Below are 21,784 nucleotides of genomic sequence, written 5' to 3'. Positions count from 1 at the left end.
ACTGAGGTCGTGATCAGCGCTAATCATCAAGCACGCTAACGACACTGAAACGGAAATAGCCTGTATAATGAAAATTAATCCTGAGTGTGTCTTATAAACAACCAACCTGCAAAACTGTACGGATGGTAAAATGCCTTATATGAAACACGAGACTTTATTGGTCATGACCAGTTTTCAAAGTATCCAGATGCATCACTGCTATGCCTTTTTTTTTTTTTTTTTTTACTTTAAGGAGCTTTTTTTTGTGTGTGTGTGTGTGTGTGTGTGTGTGTGTGTGTATGTGTGTGTGTGCGCGCGCTTTGACCCTGATCGCAGCATGCTGCTTTTACCATTCTCTCCTCAAACAATAAATCCCACACAGAGCGGCAGCCAGAAGACGTTTCTGCTATGGTAAACAGCCCTGGAAGACTGACCTTGACTCCCACTGTATAATGTAACAACTGAACACATGATTCTTTTTCCTACTGTCAAAGAGCCACTGGACACACACACACACACACACACACACACACACACACACACACACACACACACACACACACACACACAAACTGTAAAGTAGCATTACTCAAAAAAAGAGATGGAGGACAGAGAGGGCAGGAGGGTGTCAGGTTCATGGGGGAAGCCAGGTGCAGGTTGTGCCTACATGTTTAACTGTTACTTCATTCTCAACAATAAAGAAAGTCCATTCACACCATCTTCTGGGGTATTATAATAAATATACAATGGTGTTTATACTTTAATACAATATCAACACTCTTTAAGAAGAATAAAGTAGCGTCAAACAACCAAACAACCATTCACGCTCACATTCACACCTACGAGCGAAGTTAGAGACGTCAGTTGACCTGCGTGTCTTTGGACTCGGAGAACATGCACCCTCCACGTAGAAAAGTCCCATCTGGCAGGTTCACTGCTGTGAGGTGACAGCGCTAACCACTGCATACACATGTGGAACTAGCATGACTTAAACATGTAGTAGTTGTTATTTGTGTGTTTAGACAGTTACGTTCAAATATGGTTAAAACTTAGAAAGCAATCTAAGTCTAAAATGATTTTATTTTGTGATTTTGACCACTGATACTTACTGATGTATTTCAGGATTCATTTCATCATCCATTTCCTCATCTATTAAACCAACTAATGTTGCTCCAGAGCACATCAGTGAACTACTGATGCCTTACACCTCTGCTCGGCCCCTCAGGTTCTTCAGTGCGGCCTGTGTGTTTGCTGTCCTGAGCCCCAGGCTGTGGAACAGTAGCCCCCCCCCAGGACAGTAAACTCCCTTGGGTGTTTGAAGTCACAGCTGAAGACCTCTCTTTTTGTGCTTGGGTTATTATGTGCATGTTTTAATTTGTAATGTCTCAATTGTTTTTGTTCCTACTGCGCTATATCTCCTGTTGTAATGTTCTTTTCTTTACTCATCTTTTGTTCTTTTAATCTTTTAGTCTTTTGTAAAAGCACTTTGTAACCTCGGCGATAGGTGCTGTATAAACAAAATGTTACTTACTTTCTTTATTTAGTACATAAATGAAACAAAACAGGAGAATAAGCTATGACCAGAAAAAAAAAAAAAAAGACCTTTTCCCTCTGCTCACCAAAAATCTCACCACAGCCGCCAAACCAGTCACATTTTGGGAATCCTCAGCATGTCTGGAATGCATAACGAATCAATTCAATTCAACCAGCTACACTACCCATTGTGCAAAGTGGATCATACCACATTTAAAAACGTCTATTCAGCAAGACATGCCTCTGCTTCCAAGCCTGCAGGAGCTGACTTGTGCGAGAAACGAGCCCAAGGTCTGCCAACTGATCCACAACTCCTATATCCAATAAAAGAAAGAAAGAAAAAAAAAATTCCACTCACATGAGATGAAATCTGAACAAATATTGTATTTCAAACGGTTAAGAATATTCACTTGTGTGAAGAGACATTAAAAGGCTGGTAAAGTTACAAGCAACTCACAAGAAACCAATCATGTCTCCTTTTTTGAGTTATAATTGTTTTGGTGCTGTTGGTGTTGTTTTTATATGAAGCTCTTTATGACCGTTTTGGAGAGAGGCCCCCTCCTGTGTGTGTCTGTGTGTGCAACCCTGTCTACTAAATATTACTTATAATACAAAGAATTTGTTTTCCCAGTTATGTTGTGATAGGAAACATAAATTTAATAAGGTAAAATAATGTTTATCATGTCCCACATCTTCATAAAGAGCCTACAGCAGTGACCTGTTGTATGTGTGTTCAGACCGGACACACACTAATAAGTGAAAGTTACAGTGTAAGAGGTTAAAAAACAAAAAAACAACACTAAACAGTGGTTAATCATATCATTTCAGTTGTGTACAGGTTTGTGTGTGTGTGTGTGTGTGTGTGTGTGTGTGTGTATCTGTGAGACACCAGAACTTTAATTAAAGCAGTGGTCACATTGAAAGAGTGCGTCAGCCCCTCAGGTTAATCAACGCTCAGCTGGATAGTCAAAGGTTAGCTCGTCACCCTCGGGCGCACACACACAGACACAAACACACACACACACAGACACACACACAGACACACACACACACACAGACACACACACGAACATGCAAGCTCTCTGATTTTTTTTGCCCATCTTTAAGTGGTGTAACTTCATTAAAACCTCAGTATTTTCAGGAGCTAATTACAAGTATTGTTATTAACATAACACCAAAAACTGCCTGGTCTGATTTATGTTACTTTCTCACACACTGTTATGAGCAGAAAGCAGAAACCCGGCGCAGGAGGTGCTTCCTCCAGAGCGCAATAACCCACCCGCATCTGATGGCCCCCTCCAATGAAATGTGCATTATATTATAAGTTATTAATGGAGTCCCGCAGGGCAAAATTTAATTACATAGTAGTTTGTGGAGATACGCGCTTGTATCTATCACTGCGGTGTTGTTTTGCGGAGCCAAGCACTGTCCAATGCTGCCGTTTTCATTTCTCTTAAATGATGCAACCAGGTGTAATTGAACTATGCTCTAATGCTACTAATTTCATCAGAACTCCTCTGATGAGCCGTCTCTTGGCTATTCAGTGCTGCTCTGTTGTCTTTTCCTGCAAGCGTGTTACTTCACGAGCGAACTGGAGCGGACTTCGTGGTACTCCACAAAGGTTTCTCTAAGTAATCCGTTTTCTATTCAGAAAAAAATATTATAGTTATTGTTTACACCTCTGAATGTCCCCTTAAACTGATGCTGTCAACTGTCCCACCTGATCTGGTTTATTCAAGTGTTGCTTTTCTATTTTGTCAGAATTGTTTCAGTACAATTGACGATATGAAGAAAATCTGCGATGTGCAATATCATTGTTCAGTATTGAGATGACGATATGACTTGAGATATATAAACAAATACTGAAGTGCGCATATACAATTCCTATGTCTTCCTCTACCATCATGCTGGCTAACCAACAGAGTAACCCCGATTAATCTGAGGGTATAGCTGGGGATTCATCTGATTGGCCGAACGGTGTGAATGCACGGTCCATGCATCCAGGACAAGTCAAATGTTCACATGCTGTGTGTGAAGGCAGGGATTTTTCTCTACGTTTCTGGAGGCTCAGGTTGAGGGTGCAGCGGTGAGACAGTGGGGGTTCTCTCATTGGGTGCAGCTATATGATATATATTATCTCATCTCGTCAAGACAGTACAACTTATCGGGTTCTCCTTATTATTTTTTTCCAAAAAGAATAAAATTTAGGACAGGATTCCAGGGAACACGGTTAGTATAAAGAAAAATAGTTTCTAGATCAGAAGCAGTAATGTTTACAGCAGCAGAGTCACTGTATATAAACTCAGGAATATCTCTCCAGAAATGAAATGGAAAATGTCAACAAACTAAATAATATTCCTGACATGAAAACACTGAGTGAAGTTGAATTAAAACATAAATCACCATTGGTCATCTCCTCCCTCCTATCAGTCAACACTACACTCTTTTCTGTGAAACAGGCTCTTTGTGTTCACCAGGTGGATTCAAATATGTTATTCTATAGCAACATTTGTCAGTTGAAATCTTTGTGAGAAGAATTTGAGTTGTGTGATGCTCCAAGTTGCAATGCTCCACTTTTGCTGGGCTATATTATTTGTGTATCTTTTCCTGGGTAACTACACGGGTCAATAATCTCCTGGGGACGTTTCAAAAGATTCAAAATAACTTTAACTAATTACAACCGTGTTCAATCGATACACTTCCAGTGAATTAATTCCAATTAACTGCAGTCCTGACCTCGAGTTTTTAGTTTACATTTCATCTGCAGACGGGCATAAAATTAATATAAAGTAAATATTTACTTGGAATTAAATTGAACGTGTCTTTGAAAGAAGTTATTATTTTTTTTCTTATAATTTCTACCAAATTACATACTGAAGTTCTTCAAAAGAAACATAGAAAATTACAAAGAAATCATAGACCCATAATATAAAGTATCATCTGTTTTTTTTTCCACTCTGCTGATGTGTGGGTGAGGCAGCCTTCAGAGGGGCATGAGGGACCGGGTGATTTCATTGTGTATTATTGTGCAATTTAGTCATTTAGTGTTGTTCAAGGCACAGATAAAAACAAGCTACATAACTGAAGCTTTTCTTGGTTAAATACATGTTAACAATAAAACAACATTTAAAAAAAAGACAGAGTCAAATATTTGTTTTGTGATTTTAGTAAATGACAGCCCACATCTCACAATGTCCTATTCTTGTCTGCCCTAACTTTTCACTCTTCAAACAACCTCTCCTTCCTATCTTACTCTCCCGCCTTTTCCAAATTAAGCCCATTATTTCAACAAACCCCAATCTTCTTGTGATCATGTCAAATTTTCTTCTTCACTGTCCATAAAGCCAGAGCTGGTGTAAAAGGGAATTGCTGTAAAACATGTGTGCTGGACAAAGCCGCAGTGAGCCGGTCCCATTGATCAACTATTGTCGAACGGCAGAACAACAGTGTAGTCGTAAGGTGCGAGCGCAGCTCAAATGGTCAGCAGTGGAAGCAGTTTCATGTCCCAGGGCTCGGCTTTGTTTCTGCAGGGGTCGATAAATCGCTGGAGCTCGAGCAAGCCAGTGCACTTATTGTACCACGCCTGTCCATAAACCTTTCCCCCTTTCCTCCTTTAAACCTGGCTCTGCAGTTTCATTCCACAGACGCTCAGCGGATGCACAGGGAGGGTGTATGTGCGCTAATTAGGCTACCATATGAGCCGGAGCCTTTTTTTTTTCCCTCTGCATCTATAAGTTATTTTCACAACATTTACGTGTGAAATTGGCACACGCGATATGTTAAGGCGCCATGAGTAAAAATGAAGAGTGGATGTGCAACACGATAACCACACACTTATGTGTGTGAAGCAATTCAGTGGCGTGAGGTGGCAGAGCCGCGCCTAAAGAGAGATGAGGGAGGTGCAAACAGAGATTCTTAACGCTGTCCTACTCCTGCTGTGAAACCTCTTCCTCTCTCATCATCTAAAGGATGTATAAGAAAATACATCTATTTTGATCATGTGTCAAGAACCAAAAATTATCAATGACTTCTTATGTGTATTTATTACAGGGAAGAAGTACCCTTCAAATAATTTATACATGACTTAGTGGATTGAATCACGAGGAGTTTTCTTTTCTCAGTTATCAAAGAAATGAAATTATTAAATAGAGCTATCGTATGTATCAGGTAGGTTTCGAGTTGGTGTTGGTTGTTGTGTGTCGTAGGGGTTGTGTTGTCTATTGTGAGTCTTATTGCGTGTATGAATAATATGGATGTGTATTGGTTGATGATGAAAATTCATTCCTGATAAAGCCCTAAATTCAGCTCTGTATCATTTCAGTAATTAGTCTTAGATTTAACCATAGATGTGCTTCCTTTCTTTATCAACTATTTCTTCTTTTTTCTCTTTTGCCTGATCTTCAAATTCTACGCTATATACATTCAGTTTTTTTTTTTACATCGTTCATTATTATTTATCTTCTTGTTTTTCTTTGCCATGTGATGCTGTTCATCCGTTTTTATAATCCTACATGTGTATTGTCACACTATTGTCACTATCCCTTTACCTTTTCCTTTAATCTGCTCTATATATGCTATTTCTAATTTGCTTAACTGTTTACAACTAGTGACTGTTACAATGTAAATGAGTAAATACACGAAAAAATGAAAACTGTTAAAAACTCTTTAAATTTTCAGTTCAAACCAGTTTGCTGGCTGATCATCATATAGTAGAGGTCGTTTTAAAGGAGCTATTTATAAGTTTTGCTATTGCTACATAGCCGACGTCAGCATTAGCAGCTGTTTAGCTCGGCTCACGCACCAAACTTCATTCTTTTACTCACCAAGAGCTGTCTCCAGCTGTGGAGAGCAACTCTTTTGTTTTGCTTCTATTTCTACTACTTCTTTTCTTCTACTGAAGTTAGCATGCTAACCAGCTGGCACCAGCCAGGCCGAACTGTCTTGTCACTTTCAGATACCGAGTCACTGTAGCATCAAGTCTGCCCTTAAGATGCAGCGCTGCTCAGAGGACATAATATAACCTCCTGTTTTATAAATGAAATGACGGCTGAAGCTCTTGCCAAGTAAACAGCTTTAACGCTAACGTTGGCTATGTAGCAATAGCAAAACTTACAAATAGCTCTTTTAATCAATCAGCTTACATACGCGTCATAATAATCTTTACAAATAAAAGTACTAAATTTGAAGAGCCATTCATGAGCATTACACAAAGTCACATTAAAACATAACATAGCAGTGTAACAAAGTTTTAACAAAGAAAAAAAGAAAATCGCTTTCAAGGGAAGAACAGACTGTACATATGAGAGTGTACAACTGTAGGATTTAAAGGTTTATATCATTATCTAAACCCGTCAGCAAACTTCCTCCTCATCTGCTGTCTGTCTTGATGCTGAGCTGAGGTCGCTCGCACTCGACGACCCTGATCCCCAGAGCCAGCGACACACACTCAAACAGCAGGGATCAGTGATGAACTGCGGCGCGGAAGCGTGAACGGGTTGAAGGTTAGAGAGGGGTTAGCTGAGGACAGTAAAGATAAGAGGTAGGAAGGAGCGGGGGGGGGGGGGTGGTGGGGTGAATAACAGGACAGAGGGTGACGCAGGCTTATACTGTAGATAAGCTGTGAGAGATACAAGGTCAGCCGCTATAGGACACACAAAGAGATGGGAACATTAGGTCTTGCATAAAGAAGATTAAGGCTTTTCTAAATAAAGAGAGAAAACTGATCAACTTTTGTTTTTGAGTGACAGTTATAGACAAAATCAAATGAAAACTTGACTAAAATATAAATAGTCGCAGAAATTTCAGGACAGAAACAAAGTTTTCAATTACTAAAAATAGATTCTTCTTTCACTGCTTTGACTGATGTTCAATTCTAGCTTCTTTTTATGGATTTTCTCACCCAGGAGGACTACAATACACACCTTGAATGAAGTGTGCAAGGCCACCCCGGTCAATCGCCTGAGAAGCAAAACCGAGGGCAAAAAAAACAAACAAACAAACATGAAGCTAAGAAACAACTAAGAGCAAGCTTTAACTGTAAAAATGTCAAAGAAAAAGAAAAAAAGTATTTAAATATTTATTTTGAAAAAGAGGACTCACTGTAACCTGCAAGATTTATGTTCTTTGATGGAGTCCGCAAGAAGATAGATATACGCGTGGATAAGTGATTGGATGTCTTATTGTTTTCTCTGTATGTGCAGATGAGCATGCGGATGTGTATCTTTGAGCGGAAAACAAAGCCTTACTTTCTGAGCAGGACCGTGAAGCTGACACGGTGACAGAGACGTGAACTGTTGAGGCCTGATTACAGGGAACAGACATCAAAGTCACGATCGATGGGCTTCAACAGAACGTCAATGGACATGCCTGTGGCGATGTTGCCCAGAGATTTAACAGAGTGAGGAACTCTCCAGTCATTTAAAGCTCAATGGATGGCCTGATGGGGTATGTGTGCTTAAATGAATTGAGACCATGGGGTTATTGTTTAAGCGCTGAAAACTCCACCCTGAGGAACTAAGGCTGGAAAAGATCTTTCAAATTGCTATCTGAAACAATTTATTTGGCAATATCTTCTTTTATTATTTATTATATATTAGTTTCCTTTCTATAACAGTAGAGACAAGGGTGACAGGGAGACAGATGATGGGTGGAATTCAACAACCCTCATTCAAATGTGGCTTAATTCAAAAGATATATGGTGCAATTTGTTGCTTGTTGAAAATAAATTCAGTGAAGAAGAAGTGCACCTGCTACCTCTTTCTTTTATTTATTATAGCTTCAGACACATGACTCAAGCAAAGACCTTGAGGGTTTGCTGCTTCAAAGTTCACTTCAGGAGTCAAAGCACTTATTAGGATGTCACCTGGCTCAAAGCCCCAGCTGACCCAGAATGCAATCGGCGATCACCTGCTTGTGAGTACCGCTTCAAGAGAAAGTTTTACTTTGCTCATTTGGCCCTGACTGAGAATTCAAGGTTTGAAAATTCAGTGACATCTTTTCTTTAAACTTTAATTCATTCAAATTGAGAAAAGGCATCCCACTCGGTTTCATTTGATTCTCTCTTACTTTTTGATACCAGTTTTAACCTTGAAATGGTAGCTTAAAAGCATTTGCGCTATACATGACCGAGTCACGGTACAAGTAGACCTGGAGGGCATGAGCATTCTGTCTATATGGTACACTACTTCCGTGCGTGGCATGTTTGAATGCATTAGAGCTGTTTTCAGGCCTGTTCACAGTTGACAGGGGCTTTGAAGTGAGACAGAAGATGTCTGACAAGTCCTTGGACCTTTGAATGTAGCCGACCTTGCCCTAAGCAGTGTTACCAAGAAGCTGCGGAGACCCTTTAGAAGGGCCAACTGGGGTCAATGAACATCCATGTTGAGTAAGTGCAATGCTTAATAACACCGCCCTGTTCGTGTTAAATCATAGAGTACATGGCCTCGGACTGTGTCACGCATTTGTCATGTGCCCCGGAGCATATCTGTGAAGCCTGTAGCGGAAACAGTAAGAGACAGATGATTGCTGAAAGGTCCATTGAGCACAGTTTTAGATATTAACACTGAATATGCCTGATTGCCAATACCACTGAGAATCAACACCAAATTTTCATCCATAAACGCGCATGGTCAACTCCTAACACCCATCTCAAACTTTCTCATATGAAAACAGCGTATGTCAATTATAGCCTACAGTACTAGCTTAAGCAAGGAAGTTGTATGGTGACTGCAGCATGAAATAAAGGGGAAGTAAGAGTGCGGAACATGCAGTAAGGTAAGAGACTGAGAGCGGTATGTCTACCGCTGGTGCCTCCTAGGGTAGAGACAAATGACCTACACTATATACTTGTTTATGCTTGAGGATTTGTTGGAAAAGAGACTTCAGATGGAAGTATTTGGTTGGTGGACACAACAGAGCAAAAAAAAAAAAAATCAATCATGGCAAATGGTGGCGAATGTAACTTTTTTTTTTCTTTTTTTTTTTGCAAATCTAGACATTTTACATTTGTTCACAGAGAAGTTCTTCTTCTGTGGGTAACAGCAGCTGACAAAAACAATCTCACCACAGTAGTTGTGCTGGAGCTTTTGATCGTATCGACTGATCTTCCTCAGCAGATGGAGTTGTGATATGTGTGTGTGATACAGTCAAAGGCTTTACAGCTACAGAGTGGACCGTGTACATTTGTTGTTCTGAAGATAGTTCACACTTGTTTTAAGTTTGACTGATTATCAGGATAGTAGTGCAGAGTTAGGATCACTTCGGCCCAAATAACAGTACTATGGGATTCCTACAGTATGTTGACACATTCCCTACTGGCAATACAGGTCAGTTTACCATTTAACAACCTTAATCAATGTTTTCTCCTGAATGTCGGGATTTCAAATGACCTTACTTAATAAAAGTCGCTCTTCATTGATCCCCATACAGCTTTAATTAATTTCCCTCCACAGCAGGGTTAGAGGTCAGCGTAACCTCCGGCGTTGGAAACAATTCAAACTTTTTGCTCAAGGACATGTCCGCAGTCGGATGCTTGTCCTCCAGTTAGAGGACGTTAACTCCAACATCTATATATTCCTTTTGTGATAAAACTAGATTTCCAGCCATCTTGGTTCTGCTTTCTGCCCTACAGTTTGAGTCTGAACTTTAAATAATAAGTTTACGTTTGATATTCTGATTCCCGAATTTAAAGTAACCCGGGATTAGGAAATAAGCCTGATTGCCAAATGAGCATTGATTCTGACACCTCACAGCAAAATGGCCAGTGTGGACAGGCAGTGAATTATCCAGCAGTCAGCAGGTTGTGTTGTCTTTATTAATGGCAAGGGACCTGCTCTCTCTCTCTCTCTCTCTCTGTCGCTCTCCCTCTCTTTCTCTTCCTTTCATTTCCTGGCATGGCTCCTAATGGGCGCGCTCCATCAACTCATTACTCAGATGGATAAAATGGCTTTTTATGTGGCGCCGGTGAGCCACGAAGCTCCAAGCAGATTGAACAAATGAAGAGAAATCAGAGGCCCATTGCAGGCCTGATAAAGCGGTGTGACGGATTTTCTCAGCTTCACCATTATCTGAGAGAAATGACTACCCCTGCATACAATGTAGTATTCCGACTGAAGCATAGTGCCTATGATGTACTGCTGCATTGCTAGTGTACTACAGTACTGTTAGAGTGACAGATGGAAATGTGTTGTGGATTTGTTTGTGCCTTGCAAGATAACAGTGGCTAAAAGCTGCAACTAATTGCTTAAAAATGTAAATTGACTTTTAAATGAGCAGCAGCTGTTAATAGCCACCTCCATTTTAATACAGGCCGGCAAGGAAATGTGGAATACATTCATCCAAATGGTTTCTTTGACAACGATACTCTCAGGTGCCGTGGCTGTTCAAATGATAAATGGGAGAGGTACAAACGAGACACATACCTGATGCCTTTGATTTGTGCAATGCTGTGGTGGGAGATCCTCGACAGAGCGGAGATTACCTGAAACACACAAAAGGATTGTTGACTGTTTGTCACACAGAACTGTCAGCTACATTTTTTTCAACATCTTTAAGACCGCCTTCAATCCCTTTGACATATCATGATCGGAATAAGCAGTCAACGGCATGACTGTGTACTTCCGCCTCAACTGCGGTGAACCAATGACAGTCTCATAAAAAACGGACAGCCAGGGTTTCATACGTCACATACCTTAAGGAAACAATCCTGAAACCTTGTTAGTTACAAGCTAAAAAGCTAACAAACAAAATGAGAAAATAAAAGATGCTAGCCACGCTAACCGTTCTGATACGTCTGCTAGTCGCCAATTTTGGTGCACGAGACACTCCTCATCCGAGTCTGGGTCTGACTGAGGCTAGATTACCTGAAACACACAAAAGGATTGTTGACTGTTTGTCACACAGAACTGTCAGCTACATTTTTTTCAACATCTTTAAGACCGCCTTCAATCCCTTTGACATATCATGATCGGAATAAGCAGTCAACGGCATGACTGTGTACTTCCGCCTCAACTGCGGTGAACCAATGACAGTCTCATAAAACAAGGCCTGATCCAGCGTTTCTTAATGAGGAAGTAAGAGTAGATCTGCTTCCAGCCCCTTTTCACAGTTTTTCCCCTTGTTTTACTTTCTATGTGGGAAAACCATGTTAAACAAAACATTAAATAACAACTGAGTATTTTTTTTTTTTTTTTTTACATAGTTTAAAACATGTCTGGAGAGGAACTTAAATGTATGTCAATTTTATTTTGAAAATCATTTCACTTCACTTTTTGTTTCTCTTTATTTCTGGTTCATTCTACCTTTCTTGTTTGAAAGATAGCGTTATCATACTGTGATGCTGTATTATTCTGTATTACTCCCCTCAATACTTTAGCGACACAAATGCACATCAGACAAAACCAATAAAACTATGAAAACAGTGACAAATGTAATAAAAAGGATAAACTATAAAACTATAAAAGCAAGTAAAAAAAAAAAAAAGTCAGAGTCAACCATCAGCAACAAAAGCAACTACAAGTGACAAAAAGATATGCAGTCACAGGCAACAATAAACTAGAAGTAAACATCAAACAAATCGTCAAAGGGAACAATCAAAAGTAATGAAAGCAACAGAGGAAGAGTCATTAACAAACTATACTGCATCTGCTGCCAGGTAAGAGAAATTCACTGTTCTCTGAGGGTGATTATCTAACATTACCGGCATGTTTCTTAGCAACCCCTCTCAGTCGTATTCAGCGCCACACAGGACTGTGTGTAAACATAATGTAGGCCACCATGTTAATGGTGTCATACAAAGACATGTGGTGCACAGTCACGCAGGGTGGGCACCGCTGTGGTTTGTTCACACACATGTAGTCACGAACTTGACCAATCGCCCTATTCTCCTTATTTTGCTTACTACCTTGTTGTCTATGTGGGCTAATCTCCATACTTTCCCTCTCTACTTTTTTTTTGTGTGTGTTAGTACAAGAAGGTTAAATGCGAGGACGCATTTAAGCTGATTTATCATGGGTTGTGAGTTACATGCAAGTGGGCTTATGGCTGAGGTCTACAGATGGCATGCTTGCTGGGTCTACAGAGGGTAGTTCAGGAAGATGAGGAAACCACCACCCCAAAACACACACACACACACACACACACACACACACACACACACACACACACACACACACACACACACACAGAACAAAACACAAACCCTGTCTCCTACGCCTCATTACCCACTCCTGGGTGTATTTCCACTTGCAACACCGTGGCAGTGCCAGATGCCTCCTCGACAGGGAGGAGAAAATTGTTATCTCAACCCCTCTTCCTCGGCAGGTGTGTCATCTGCAGCCTCTCATCAAACTCCCTCTTCTCTAAACACACAATGCAGCATGTCACCGCTTGTGGTATTTAAAATTCAAGAAGAGCCCATGGTAATGGCTGTTGTGAAGAGAAGCCCACCACTTTAGGGACCCTGGAGTAACGCTGAAGTGGTGTTGACCAAAACCTCTCGCTCTCTCTATTCAAGTTGTTCTCATGTTTAACATAATCAGTTGTGGAGATTTTGGTGGTGGTGGTGGTGGGGGGGTTACATGGAGCACTGTTATGGAGTTCGAATGCATCGTAATCGTTTGCATCTAACCACTCTATTGGGGGAAACCTCGACGGCGCTATCGCTCGGCAGGATGATAAGGGGTTGTTTCTCTGTGTTGCTAAAGACCCGTGTAATAGGCATGTTCATGCTTAATGGTTCCAATATGAGCCCAGTCTACCATTACACACCTCCTTAACATATATTCTAACTGCACTCTGCAGGCAGGGACCAAAAAGAAAAGAAGGGGCAGACAAAGAAGGAGAAAAAAAAAAAAAACAGAAAAGGATGAGGAGAGGGGAGAAGAATGGGGTGCTAATTCAGCTCAGAGCCTCTGTTTAGTCAGTGGTTAGGGTGTTTAATAAATCACTGTAGATAAACCCTTTGTGATGCTGGGTGGCATGCTGCCCACCTGGCCATGCTGCAGGGAGGGATCACATATGGCACACTGTCCCAGCATCATTATTAGCTCTATTATATTGGTCTTATTAGCTTACATTGTCTTTGTGGAGGGGTAACAGACGAAATCATTTGAACAGGGAACAGCAGAAAAGCCCACGTAAAAAAAAACATAGATTAATAGATAGATTCAGTATTTAGTAGCAATCCATTTTTAATGCGGGGTAGTGTGATCAGCTGTGGTCAGATCTGGCTAAACACAGCTGGCTTCAGCCAGGTTTTGTCAAGGTTCTAAAGATAGGGGAGCTGCTGGCTCGAAGCCAGAGAGGTCCAAAGCCTGCTTGGCCTGGGGAGACAAGACATGAGTGTGCCAGTGCTGTGCATGCTAGCGTGACTTCCACACATCACAGCGTAAAGTCTATTAATATTAAATTTCGGGTTTCCTTAACATTAAGCAGTTTGTTCTCATTTTTTAACTTCTTGTTAGCCTCACACGCCATAATGTGAAAAATATGTCTCAGTACTGGGAGCACTGGCAGTCCATGACTCCCTCTGGCTTTGGTAAGAAATGCTAATTTGCAATCTGTTTTCAGGACAGCTGCCGCAGTCAAAATTTCTTCTCACATTATGACGAGTGAATAAAATGACAGTAACATTTTTTTATCTAACTATGTAGAGCTACACTTTCACTGCAGACGAAGTAAATGTGAATACAGGGTTGATTTTATTTAACAACTTAAAGGTCCAATATTTGACTGGTGTTTTATTTGAAGTGTTGATATCCATAAGAAGATATATTTGTGGTTTTAAGAACCAAAAAACATATCTATGTAGTTTTACATCTCCTCTCTCAGGCTTCTCTCAGGAGCTCTAGTAACAACTGGTCAGTGAGTCAGTGAATGTGTTTGGATGCAATAAAAAATATAGCAGATCTCTGGTAAAACAATGAGAAGAAAATTTGGGGTTGGATGGTGGGTCCAGGTGGGCGGGGCTTGGGGTATGGCTGCACAAAGTTCCAGAAGTCCTGACAGCTTGTTTCAAGCTCAGTTTCTGAATACAGGCTGTGTGCATTTCTCTGTGGACTGAGCGCTTTGATACTTCCACAGAATTAATATAGAACCTAGACCTGATCTATAATGAAAAAAAGACATGGTAATCTCACTTTATACAATATGGGACCTTTAAAGAAATACTCCTCCAGAAATCTAGAAGTAGACTTTGGAATCTAGAGGCTCTAAGTGATACTCAAAAGATCTTCAGTTGTGTGTTCCTTTAAAAGAAATTTTTGGAGCTGATATCTTTTTTATTTGTCTCATAATGCCACTCCTCTTATTTTCCAACCTCTGCTCAAAGGTGGCCCGTCTGTCTGATTGTGTATTCCTCTCTCTGCCTGTGTTTCTGTTTCCCTCTCTGCCTCTAATACAGCCTCTTCACCCTCTTCTGATCCTTTGGTTCAGTCAAAGCCTTTGAGTCTCTACACATTATTAATTTCCCTCTCATCTCGTACTCCCCGGGGGGCCTTAACTCTGGGGCTAGCCAGAGAATAAAGCCTCTTTCACCCCTCTAGGAATATGCAAAAGACAAGTCACACGATAGAGTGAAAGCTTAGGTTCCTTAAGCCCCAAACCAATATCTTACCTTAATTACCACCCCACAGCCCCTGGCATGCCCTTACCCACATCTGACCCTTCCCTGTCAGTCAGGCCAGTGTAATTGAAGACACGTGTTCAGTCAGACAGCCTGACATGCAACATTTACAATCCATTTTAAGAGTTTGCATGCATGCGTGCGTGCGTGTGTGTGTGTGTGTGTGTGCGCGCGTACAGGGCAGGGGGAGCAGGGATATCTATGGATTAAGTGCAAGGCAAAGCCAAGTGTTTGCAAACACACGTTTCCCCTGGCAACCAGGGCTTGGCTGAATAATATGCCAGGTCATCAATTACAAATCAAATCAAACCTGCAGCCGCTATGCGATTAAAGCGCAGGAGGGCGGGGCTGTGATCTGATTAAGATCTGAAAACGTTCACAATGGGACTATTGACAGTCCATCACAAAACACAGCTGGCCGCCAATTCTCTTCATATCTGATGCACTGGTGACATGATTATACCTCGCAACCGCAAAATCAATGCGTGTGTTGGAAGTCATGCAACAAAGAGGCAGAATTAATAAAAAATTCATCACATTACTATTATGCCGTTTCCTCATTTCTCTCTCTGGGCTCCTTTCTGCAACAGCCAACTCCCTGATAGTGTGATATATTTATGAGGTATTCACACTTTGATAGGACAGCATTCCTCTGCTTATGCCATCCTGCCAAAGTGGTAGGCATTAGGCAAAAGGGGCATGGAGTGGGAGAGCTGAGAACAGATGGCTGAGAGGGAACCCTGCGTGCCCAACATCAATAATAGACAGACAGAGGAGGGACGGTTGAGCCTGTGTGTCTGTGTGTGTGTGTGTGTGTGTGTGTGTGTGTGTGTGTGTGTGTGTGTGTGTGTGTGTGTGTGTGTCCTGCTGTCCTACTGCCTCCGGGAGTTCCTGCCTTTTACAAACCTTCTCTTATTCTGTCTTTTTTTTTTTTTTTTTTCTTTGGACTGAGATTCTATTTTCTCTCTCTCTTTCACAGTTTCTTTTCTGTATTATGAACAATTCACACACGAATATGTCCTCCAACACTTCTTCATACTTCACACGCCAAAGATTCAAAGATGCTCCCTTTGTAGAGGTGTGTGTACATACACATAAACTTCAACATGAACAGAAAGACTTTCCTTTTCGTTCATTCATTCATTCATTCATTCATCAGCCTGAAATCATACAGGGTCTCCCTAAAGATTTGTTTACTCTCGTTGACATAAGTGTGTGTAAAATGAAAAAAAAAAGAAAATGAGAGCAAAACTGCTGCTGCTACAAGATAAACACACACACACCGCACACACACACACACACACACACACACACACACACACACACACACACACACACACAAAAAGCTAAAATATTTAAAAGTACAACTCAAATGAAAAGAAGAAAAAAAGGAAAGGCAACAGACCAGCAATAAATGAATTTGAATGCAATAAAAACAATAATTAGGGAACAGCCTAGTTAACTTGGCCTGCAGCCATGCATTAAACACATAGTCAGCCAGAGAAATACGCTCATAGTGACAAACAACAACTCTATAGTCTACACAAAGAGGCAATACTATATATTAAATAAATGATATATGTCAAAAAAAAGTATAAATAAATTTCTGAAATAAGTAAATAAACCAACTAAATAAAATGTAACAAAACAAGCAAATGATTAAAAACAAAAAGAAACAAACACAAATAACAGAACATCAAGCACTTCTACCGTCCTTTTAGTGTACACAGGACGTCTCTAATGGGCTCTCCATGCGCACCTTGTGTATGACACACAGTGAGCGCTGTGCAACACACCTCATGAATGACTGTGATTAGTCTCCGGGCACCAGCTCATGTTTAAAGTTGCTGAATGCTATCAGGAGCCGGGGCCCGTGCAAATCCTGATCCTAAAGTCAGATTGGCACCTGTCACACTGCACTAAATCCCCTCAAAGCGGACCCGTCCAGCTGCTTGATTACAGGGGATTTCGGTGCGTATGTCCAAGCACACAAAGCCTCAGGGTTGGCCCAAGGGCCACAGAGAGTGCTGCCGCTGCTGCTGACCCAAAGACCCCATTTACCACCAGTGCCAGGCAAAATGGCTATAAGCCTACAGAGGGCATTCAGCCCACACACACAAACAAATGCACACGCACACACAAACACATACACATACACACACACACAAAATGTACAGTGGTACTATGCCACTGATCAAAAATGTGGGTTAGGTTAACATAATGCAGATGCTGCTAGGATTTTAATCCTTTTCAGAAAAGTTGGGCAGATTTCCATGCATTTCCTACAACCGTCATTATGAATTATTGATGTGAATATGTGCTTACCAATCAATTTTGGAGCTTATTTAGCTTCAGGACCTTGAGCATTGATTTGATCTGAACCTGTGCTGCTTGAAGTAGAAAGGGCAAAAGTGGCTAATACGCGCAAACACCTGCCAATATGCTGCAGCCATGTCCATGACCTGTTCCATTTCACACTGAATCACTATACATGGGCCTGCTCACTTAGGTGTGACTACGCCTGTGTGTTGCAGGGTGTCTGTACATGTACACACACACACACACACACACACACACATACACACACACATACACACACACACACACACACACACACACACACACACACACGCAAGCACGCTCACAAAGCTGGAACATATTCACATGTATGAGCACATGTTTTCTTACACACAGGCATGTACACACAGATCAATGGCGCTCCAGCCTGTAGCAGCCTGCAGTATTGGTAAAGAGACAAGTCCTGGTAAGGATGGGGCTTAAAGGAGGTTGATCCAGGGTGTCTAAGGTCCAGATAAGGGGATGAAGGTGAGGTGAAAATGAGGAGGAGGAGGCAGCAAACGTACAAAGCAGCAAAAATACGTATAGTCATTGCCTTGTTAAATAGCTTGCCAAATAGTCAAAAAACGTTATTACTCTACAACTCTAAAATTCATCTGACGTGTATGAAACATCCTCAAACTAAAGCCCTTCATATGTGTGCAATGTGCTAGAGTACAGGGTCGAAACAACTAAAATGTAGCCGAGTGTTAATCATTTCTGACTGCACTTTAAAATGTAGAACAGCAGGAGCTGCCGTGGATTTACTCGCTCTGCGTGCAGCCCTTCTTTTCACCACGAACCGAGCTGAATGAGTTGGTTAAAAGGTTGACAGGAATGCTGCCTGAATAGCGACAACACGGAGCAGTGAATCCACTCTTAAGCTGTCTGAGCCACGCAGCATTAATAACCGCCCTTATAAATGAGCCCGGATCAAACAACAATGGCACAAAGAAGATGCTGCTACACTCAACGGTACAGTAACTGATCACTTGTAATTGTTGTGCTTACAGCTCTATCTGTTGCAAAGCCAGTCCATTCATAATGAATGAGGAGGCGATGTGCTGAGAGCTTCGCAGCACTGTTTGGGCTCCAGGCTGAGCGGGGAGGTGGGAGGTTTCGGGAGTGAGGGGGTGGCGTGAAGAGCTCAGGCTCAGGCATTTGGTGACTCAGCAGCAGGAGTCGGACAAAGCTCCTTCTACTGAGGAGCTTTGCTGAGCAGGCAAAAAATAAAGTTCTCTGTATGACAACTGTTGCAAGAAGAGATGTGGCTGGTTTTAGTTGGTTTTGGCTTTGAAATGAGTAGTTGACTTATAAGCTATTTTTAGAGTTTTATACTTTAAAGGTCCCATATTTTACATATTATACATTTAATATAAGTTTTTAGAATTTTTTTATTTGTTTTATTTGAAGTTTTGATAAGAAGATATATTTGTGGTTTGAAGGACCAAAACCATGTCAATGTTGTTTTACATCTCCTCTCTCTGAGCCTCACTTCTGATTGGCTGACTGCTTGAACAAATGAAAGTATACCAGATTTCAGGTAAACACCAAACCAAATCCTGAAAGGTTGGATGGTGGGTCCAGGTGGGCAGGGCTTGGGGCATGGCTGAGGGCGGTGACTGCTTTGTTGTGACATCACAAAGTTACAGAAGTCCTGACGGCTTGTTTTAAGGCTGAGTTTCTGAATACAGGCTGTGTGCATTTCTCTGTGAACTGAGCGCTTTGATACTTTCACTTTGTAATATAGAACCTAGACCTGCTTTATAATCAAAAAAGACATGGGAATCTTACATTATACTGTACAATATGGGAAATTTTAGGTCAAATAATGATATTTGCTGGTTCCAGATTCAGCTTTTCCCTGTTTATATCATTAGATCTTGACCTGTTGCATTTGAAAACCTCACTTTGGTCTATGGGAACCTGTTAAGGGCATTTCTTTTTTGAGTAAAGAAACAACACAAAACAATGGCTACATTAATGAAGTCACTGCTTACCAGCCTGATTTACAGCAGGTTACACTGTATAAGTGATTATGAATGTAGCTGACGTGTGTGTGTGTGTGTGTGTGTGTGTATGTGTGCGTGTGTGTGCGCCCTCCCCGAGGATGTCAAAATAATTTCCTGAAGATTCTTTAGGTGAGAGTTCAGTGAAAGGTTAATAAAAAGCTTGGGTGTTGCTGTGATGTGATAAATGTGTGGCTGAAGGAGGCCTGGATCACTTGGAAGCCCAAAGGGTTAAATCAGAGAGGTGAGTAAATAAACCCCTGTTTCCCCTCTCACATTTTAGTCTGTCTCTTATAATCTCATCCTGCAGGCACACGACGCCTGACCGGCCGATGCAGGGAAGTCATGTTGTGGGTGAATGATGGCAACGGGACAAGTTTGCACTCAGCAAACCGTGGATGACGGCTGCATTTACACGTTTTTTGTTTTTTGGGTTTTTTTTTTATAAAACGGGTCTTTGAGGACACGGCGGCAGCTGACATAACAGCAAACACTGTAAACGAGTGATGTAGAATCACCCTCTCTCCCTGTAGATGAATTTTGAAGCCAAGGCGAGCCGACGCCTTTCACGAAAAGCACAGAGGCAGAACACAGTGCATGAAATTATCTCACAATGAGCTGAAAATGAAACTGTGATTGGAAGCGAAAGCTGGGCCAGAAGAAGAAAAAACAAAAACAAAAACAAAAACAAAATAACAAATGACTGAAATTCATCTGTAAGGGCAGAGTTTCATTACAAAGCCATTACACGGGGCGGATTATCAGTTCTGAAGCGCCTTTGGTCTTTGGCTGCACGTTACCCCCGCGGTTAGAAATGAGCCCAGATCAGACATGCAATCTGTCCTCTGCTGCTTCTCCAACAAAACAGCAGGTCAGTTTCTTGCACTCATTACTCACGATCTCAACACACTGCTGAGAAAAATCACACCACTCCTCCAAGTGTTGAAAGGCCTCCACGAAGACAAAAATAAAGGAGGAAATGAGAAAACGTGGATGTGTGCGTAGAATTGGAGTGTGTTTGTCTGGGGCTGCACGCTTATTTCAGTTGGCCCAGTTTTTTTTTTTTTTTTGCCTTCTTCCCAAACATGTGTTTGACATTTGCATGCTAGAATGACTATACCTCCTGCTGTGACGGAAATTTCTCAAGTGTCATGCCATGTTTCAAAGGCTTTCATCAGCTGTTTGAGGGCTATACGAAACCGTGCAACCTACTGGACGATCACTGACATTTCAATCGGCGGCACGTGCGAAGGCGCGTACGGGGCAATCTATGACAAACCGTGTCATTGAGGAAAATGCGTTATTGTCAGTCGTGGTTAAGTTGAGCCCCTGAAAATACTAACAGCTGTAGGAAACACGCTAACAGGCAGTCTTGTGCATTGAAGCAAAGTGTGTCAATTCGGTCTGAATCACACACAAAATCTGAGTAACTGGAATCCAAAATCTTTATAATGTGGTTTAGTGCTGAGAGGAAACCTGGATCTGAGGATTAGAGGCCGACCAATACATCGACAGGCTGGTATTATGGGCTGATATGAGGGCAGAGATACATCGGCACGTACTGTATGAAGGCAGATATGCAAAAAAAAAAAAAAACTTGCCATAAGCCACAGCCATAAATGCAAGGCGGGCAACCCGTGCATGAGAAGCCAGCTAAAAGCTAGAAGTGTGTCTTCTTTCTACATATGTATATGTATATGTGTGTGTGTGAGAGTGTCACATGCATCTGTTTCTGCTTATGTGCATTCATGTCCTGACAAAGACGTATTTGTACAAATATTTGTGCACAACTTACATCATGTCTGTGTTGGAATTTCCTGATGTTGCAGCATTTTTTTTTTATTTTTTTTTTAGGCTTGTCAAACCTATAATCTGTTTTGTCTGCTCACTGTTTGCAGAGCAGTCCCGGTCAGGTTGCCACACAACAACTGACTGGCTCGTATCCCAACAGCTGCTCCCCTTCAGCCAGTCCATTAGTTATTACAGTCTTTTCCTGCTCATTTTTCAGCTGTGAGTACAGGCAGCAACATAAAATCCATTATGATGTTCGCACAGTTCAGACACATTTTTTTTTTCTCCTGAAATATCCGTCCATCTTAGTGTCATCATATGTAAACTCATTGAGCAGTATTGTGATTTTGTTTTTCATTTTAAAAAGGTCCCATGTTGTAAAAAGTAAGATGTTCATGTGTTTTTTGATTATACAGCTGGTCTACGTTCTATATTAATACTGTCAAAGTATCAAAGAGCTCAGTCCACAGAGAAAAGTATTCAGAGACTGATCCTTTAAACGACCCGTTAGGAC

At 41.3% G+C, this 21,784-nt stretch overlaps 1 protein-coding gene across 6 annotated transcripts in view; it reads right to left on the bottom strand.

Moving 5' to 3' along the window:
- The window catches only part of vav2 (vav guanine nucleotide exchange factor 2), a 205,527-nt gene that overhangs the window by 47,943 nt on the left and 135,800 nt on the right, over positions 1-21,784 (bottom strand). For all 6 annotated transcript variants that reach the window (XM_087174315.1, XM_087174317.1, XM_023407516.2 and 3 more), the window contains exon 3: positions 10,932-10,990. In XM_087174315.1, coding sequence (XP_087030441.1) covers positions 10,932-10,990 — 59 coding nt within the window. The remainder of the gene's footprint in view (positions 1-10,931; positions 10,991-21,784) is intronic.

Source organism: Seriola lalandi, unplaced genomic scaffold (assembly GCF_002814215.2).
Source record: "Seriola lalandi dorsalis isolate HSWRI2012SDOR001 ecotype SW California unplaced genomic scaffold, Sedor1 jcf7180002054337, whole genome shotgun sequence".
In the NCBI taxonomy this organism is placed as follows: domain Eukaryota; kingdom Metazoa; phylum Chordata; class Actinopteri; order Carangiformes; family Carangidae; genus Seriola; species Seriola lalandi.
The sequence above is the reverse complement of the archived record's forward strand: the minus strand, read 5'-3'. Positions and strand labels throughout refer to the sequence as shown.